Below are 6,000 nucleotides of genomic sequence, written 5' to 3' on the forward strand. Positions count from 1 at the left end.
AATCTATCGAAAGTTTAAAAGATGAGATGCCTTTTTTTTTTTGTTGATCGCATTTGAATTTCATAGAACAACTAATTAATTCCGAATTGATATTCAAATTTTACCGGCCACCTCAAGTATTCTCTTTTACCTTTAAACTTCTTTAGCATTTTTATAAGTGAGTAAAGTAATCAAACATGAAGATATGTAAAGAGGTAGATATTAGATTGGGGATTTCTTCCCACAAATTATATATTATTCATAGAAGTGATGGTACATATGGAGCTTCTATATGTTTTCACTCATCGGTCTGCTCCTCGGGAAACAGTTCCTTGAGTACTTTCTCGCACTCAAGAACTGCTTCCTTCTTCATGAACCCAAGGGGATTGGCATAACGAGCCGTGGAGGCAACACCATTGTTGTATGTGATCAAAACTCTAGCCTTCTCAAACTTATCGAAACGGTCGTTGCAATCCGCCCTAGGGCTGCTCACTGTCTTCACCTCGCAGATCTCCTCTGCGTAGTCCTCATCCACGGGAATAGTGTAAAGGCCATCCTTACCAGTCTTGCGTTCAACTGTGTATAAGACCGTTGAATTTATGCGGCTCCTGCATTGCAAGGCTACTGTGGCACCTGCATGCATCAAATGGTCACTAAAATTAATTAGATCATTCATGCAAACAATATTGATTGTGGTGTCAAACTAGATAATAGAACAATGTCATCCAGCATTAGTGGATATGATGCTACCTTCGATGGGTTCGCTGATTCTGGTTTGGAATTGGACACGGCAGGGATCACAGTACACCTTGCCTTGGACAAGGATTTCACTAATTCTGCCTCCGTCGGCATTTGCCAAAGAGCACAAGCAAAATACGGTGAGAACAACAGCTGTGACTCCCAAAGTCTGGGCCATTTTTCTCTTTATTTTTTGTGCTTTTTATTGATTAATTAATGGTGTTTCTCCTCTGGATGTCAATCCCCCTCGGTTGATTTTCTTTGGATGCATGGAAGAGCTTTTATAAGAGAAAGAAATGATGGTTTGTTAGCATTGTGCGGTGAACAAACCAGCTATTAATCTATTTTGAGGTGTGTAGAGGGAGTCAGATTGGTTAATTTTTCTCAACCAATGCGAAGAGCTAGAACGTACAAAGTTAACTGTATAACTAATCGTCCAGGTAAAACAGAGCGCAAAAATAAGGATGGTTAGTAAACGGCAATGATATAGGGCCTCAATGAGGCCTAAGATTTATGGCCTCAAATCCTGTGTGTCATGCCATGCAAGCAAATACAAATTTTATTTTCAATTCCACATAATATATCTTGCAACATCATATTATTACAACACCAACTTTACCCTTTTATATTTCTTTTAAGGTGTTAGGGGGTGAACCAATTACATTAATGAATTTAATTAAGTGACGAAAAAAACCAGCTATTAATTATGTATTAATTTAAGAGATATGTCTACAAAGACCAATACTTTTCTACATTTAATTAAATACTTTCCTATAATTTTTCTTTCCAAATAGCATTAATATATTGAATTAGGTGTCAAAAAATAGGCATTAACTTTTCTTTCCAAATATTGATTAATTTCACCCAAAAAAATAGCACTAATAAATTGAATTTGGAAAATACGTGTTTCTAAATTAAGAGGTAAGAAAAAAATTTCATGTTAGTAGTAGTCATTAATTATCATCCGCAACCTAAATATAAGAGAAAAAACAAACAAAAAATAATTAATTCAAATATAGCGTTTAAACCCTAGATAAATAGAAAAAATGAACAAAAGAATATATATAATCATACAAATATGTACTTTTCACATTATATTTTTAAAATTTACAGAAACCCAATAAAGGTTGAATTCATATACGCAAATCTATTGATCGAATGTATGTGCAAATCTATTGATTAAATTACATGAAATTTTTTTATTCATGATTGAAGAAAAAAAAATTGTTGTTTAAATCTAAGCATGAGTGTAATGAAAAGAAAAAATGAAGGAAAAAAAAAACCAAAATAATTTTTTAACTTGGAGTCATTAGATTATGGAAGGATAAGATGGTCTTTTTCTCAAGAATTACATGCCATGATTTAACAAATAGGTGATGTATGTAGGTGACATGGCATGACACCTAAGATTGAGGCCACAAATCTTAGGCCTCATTGAGGCCACAAATCTTAGGCTTCATTGAGGCCACAAATCATTTTCCGTTAGTAAATGGGTTGTGTTTAGTTACCCCAAGTCTGTAAAAACCTCAATTTCAACAAAACTTTGTTTGATCCTTAAAGAGTAGGAATTAAGGAGTCTACACTCTTAATCTTACCATAAAGGAAGACGTAGAGTTATGTTAATTAGTTTCCTAATTGCTGGAAGTTAAAAATGAAATGATTTTGTTTTTTTTTTTAATCGAGATCACATGGTATTCTGAAAGACTTCTTAAGCCCAGAAACTAATCCGTGTGCAGAGGATCATGTCAAAACGCTTCCTTGTGGCCACCAAAAATAGATTGAGATTTAAACTTCAATCAGCGTCGGCGAGATTCGAACCCAAATGTGGGGGTTCCACACCTGAAAGCTCTTACCAACTCGACTACCTGTAGTGGTTGAAATGATCAAGTACTTGTTGAAATGATCAAGTACTTGTTCATAAGAACACTAATTGAATATTACCGCATTACTCAATTGTGAGCTATTCGGGCATAAGTAAAATTACTGTGACTCTTGTAAGAGCAAGTCCACCCGTTGGGGGTAAATGTCAAGGTCGAAAAGTCAAGGGGTCGACCAGTCAAGAAACTGTTCATGCCACTGGACATGGGTTTCCACCCGTTCTGTTTCTTGACCAGTCAGATTTACTATTCATTGATTTTTTTTAAATTTATTTATTGGAAAATTGAAATAGATTTGATGTAAATAGATGGTAATAATAGAGATTTATGGATAATTAATGTCATAATTGTGATTGCTATAGCTTTTCGGAAAGGGAACGACGCTAGGAAGAGAACTCATGGCTTTGCCACAATGTGTGGGGTTTTTTGGGCTTTCGGGATCGTTTTTGGCCTCAAAACTGCAATTTACCATTTTTGTAATATTTTCGGTGGACAAATTATGAGCCACCTACAGTTACCGACACTATTTCTTGAAATGAGTGAAGCCACCACCGACAATTATTTTGAAACGCTTGAAACAACCACCGACATGTTTGAACGGACCAGATCATTTGCATACTATTCAATCTAACGGTTATTGTCGATGTAATCTTATCTAAGATTTCGGATAAGATTACGTAGAACCAGGAGTGGACAAGTGTCCTTATCATCTGATCACGTTTTATGTGAAAATTGTAAATAAATAGAGAAAGAGGCAACACACTATTCACACACAATTTGATATTGGCAAATCTCCTTCTTTTTCATATCTCCATATCCAACACATTTCCTCTCCTTCCCTCATTTCAATGAAGAGATTGTGGGCTAAGTATCGATAGTCTCGAGATGAAGATCATGAAGAGATGTGTACGACTAATTAATGCCCTTGTGATCACAGCAGTCGCTGAAGCTGAATCTTCCTGTCAAACACGACGAGGCTATGGGGTTCTCGACCGGGGCGTGCACCGAATGAGGAGCGATTTAGGGAATCAAGAGGGAAAAACATGATGGAAGATTACTTTGTGGAGCGTCCGATTTTCAGTGATGAGGAATTCCGGACACGCTACAGGATGAGTCACAATGTATTCAACCGCATCTCCAGTGACCTTTGTCGCTATGACCGGTACTTTGTCCAGAAATCAGATGATGCTAAGAAAGTCGGACTACTTCCCCAGCAGAAGCTGACATGTTCCTTAAGAATGATTGCTTACGGTGCTGGGGCAGATCAATGCGCTGAGTATTTTCGGATGGCGAAATCTACCTCCATCGAGGCTCTGAAACGATTTACAAGTGGCATCGTTAATCTGTACTCGGCAGAATACCTCCGGGCTCCTACTCCGGCCGACCTAAGAAGACTTCTCGCCAAAGCTGAGAGATCCTGGGATGATTGGAAGCATCGACTGCATGCACTGGCAATTGAAGAATTGTCCAACAGGTTGGGCTAGAGAATACAGCGGTCGAAAACGTGTGGCCACTATCATCCTCGAAGCAGTCGCATCTTATGACACATGGATATGGCATGCCTTCTTTGGAATGTCTGGATCATGCAACGACCTCAACGTGCTTGCTAAGTCCCCGTTGTTTGACGAGCTCACTGCTGGTCAAGCCCCTCAAATCCAATTTCAAGTGAATAACAGAATTCACAATTTAGGCTACTATCTCACTGATGGTATCTATCCTAGATGGGCGACTTTCGTGAAATCAATTCCAAGGCCTACACGACCTAAGGATCTGAAGTTTTCGCAGGCTCAAGAGGGGTACAGGAAGGATGTGGAAAGATGTTTCAGCATTTTACAGTCGCGCTTTAGTATTGTTCGAGGAGCGGCTCGTGGGTGGGATAGAGAAGACCTTCGATACATCATGCTGACTTGTATTATATTACACAACATGATAATCGAGGATGAAAGACCAGATGACAGCGATGAGGATTTGGAGTCCGATGAAGAAGAGGAAAACAATATGAGGCCCAGGTTGTCAGTGATCAAGTAATATTTAACTATAATGTATCAACAAATTAAATGATTTATCAACAAATACATACCTCATCAACCGCATTCGAACCGCTCTTGTACCAATTATGAGCTTGCCTTAATGCACAATGCCACTCAAAGAGTTCAACCTTCAAAATTTTCTACCTTCCCTGCAAAGAGGAAGATGATCGACCCTTTCCTCTCCAATTTGCGGCAAAGTGTCGCTTCACGCGCCTCCATAGGTCGATTTTTTTTCTGATTTGTGCCCACAGCCGGATTTTGGCTTACATCTTTCCAAGACTTGCATAATTGAACACCTTCCTCATCCTTCCATCTCCTCCCGGATTCGGTATTATCATCTTCACTTTGATCTCCCTCCTCTTGTCCGGCCACTTCCCGTGTGTTTTCCCTTTGTTCGGCCATATTGGATATAAAAAAATTTGGAATATGAAAGCTATATCAAGAGGAGGAAGGTGTAACTATGAAAGATAATTTTTTGGGTGTGAGTTGTAAAATAAATGGTAGGTATTTATAGAGAAATGTTTAGAATTTTTTAGAATTTTTTTTGTTACCGTTTATTAACGTTACATATATATATACTACATATTAATTGTTTGTTGTTGGATCCTCTTCTTAATTGAAACCAAGGGCTGGGATTAATTGACCGTTACTCTCTCTATTCAAATTGGACCAACGGCTCTATTCCACGTGGCAAAGGCTAGCCCCTTCTTTGTCGCTACGCGACAAGCGATTGCACTTCACGGAATGCCTACTTGCGGCGCCACGCGTCAGCGTCTTGTCCTCCACTTCCTTCCTTCAACGCGTATCCTTCTCCACTTGTGTAGATGACGTCACCCACGTTTAGGGCTGGGCCGAGCTGGCAGACGGCTTGGCTAGGTCAAGGAAAATGTCATGGCCTTGACTTTTTTCTTGGCTTCGGTCAAGATAGTCTGGGTTTTGGCTGGTCAGAAGCCCACCGCTGGAAACCCATTTTTCCCCTTCATGGTCACCACCTCAGCTTTTCCTAGCTGGTGACCGGTCAAAAACACACCAGTGGAGTTGCTCTAAGGTGCTTATATGCATGCATGAAGACTAGCTATTAGCATTTTACCCAATTGATATAGTTGATAACAAAAAGACAAACAATCATGTTCTACAACATAAATGAACCGTTACGTTGAGTATACAACATATATATAATTAAAAACTTTGAAAGAGTGTGTGTGTAAGTGTGTGTATATATCCCTTTTAGTAAGGATTTTTTTTTTTTTTTTTGCTATTTTAAGGGATAGCTTATTAGACCCACTTTTCGATCACATATTCACATCTCCACCGTTCAATTTTTAGGTCTATATGAGTAGATCACCTCTGCAAAATTTCAGCTAAATTGATAATCA

The 6,000-nt window shown here is 38.5% G+C and overlaps 3 protein-coding genes across 3 annotated transcripts; 2 read left to right on the forward strand and 1 right to left on the reverse strand.

The window, feature by feature from the left end:
- Positions 1-201: 201 nt before the first annotated feature.
- Positions 202-965, reverse strand: LOC133733532 (anther-specific protein LAT52-like). Its single transcript, XM_062161160.1, has 2 exons — positions 730-965; positions 202-612 (listed from the first exon to the last, which is right to left on the reverse strand). The coding sequence occupies exons 1-2, from the start codon at positions 893-895 to the stop codon at positions 278-280; spliced, it is 501 nt and encodes a 166-aa protein (XP_062017144.1). The 5' UTR covers positions 896-965; the 3' UTR covers positions 202-277.
- A 2,672-nt stretch (positions 966-3,637) lies between these two features.
- Positions 3,638-4,078, forward strand: LOC133730965 (uncharacterized). Its single transcript, XM_062158456.1, has one exon. The coding sequence runs from the start codon at positions 3,638-3,640 to the stop codon at positions 4,076-4,078; it is 441 nt and encodes a 146-aa protein (XP_062014440.1).
- An 88-nt stretch (positions 4,079-4,166) lies between these two features.
- LOC133730966 (uncharacterized) lies at positions 4,167-4,622 on the forward strand. Its single transcript, XM_062158457.1, has one exon. The coding sequence runs from the start codon at positions 4,167-4,169 to the stop codon at positions 4,620-4,622; it is 456 nt and encodes a 151-aa protein (XP_062014441.1).
- The last annotated feature ends 1,378 nt before the right edge of the window (positions 4,623-6,000 follow it).

This window comes from Rosa rugosa, chromosome 2 (assembly GCF_958449725.1).
Source record: "Rosa rugosa chromosome 2, drRosRugo1.1, whole genome shotgun sequence".
In the NCBI taxonomy this organism is placed as follows: Eukaryota; Viridiplantae; Streptophyta; class Magnoliopsida; order Rosales; family Rosaceae; genus Rosa; species Rosa rugosa.

Excerpts from the sequence above, each read along its gene's own strand:
- LOC133733532 (XM_062161160.1), bottom strand. The coding sequence starts at position 895 with ATGGCCCAGACTTTGGGAGTCACAGCTGTTGTTCTCACCGTATTTTGC. Across the intron at positions 613-729 it reads AATCAGCGAACCCATCGAAG|GTGCCACAGTAGCCTTGCAA; the intron begins GTAGCATCATAT and ends TGATGCATGCAG.
- LOC133730965 (XM_062158456.1), top strand. The coding sequence starts at position 3,638 with ATGATGGAAGATTACTTTGTGGAGCGTCCGATTTTCAGTGATGAGGAA.
- LOC133730966 (XM_062158457.1), top strand. The coding sequence starts at position 4,167 with ATGTCTGGATCATGCAACGACCTCAACGTGCTTGCTAAGTCCCCGTTG.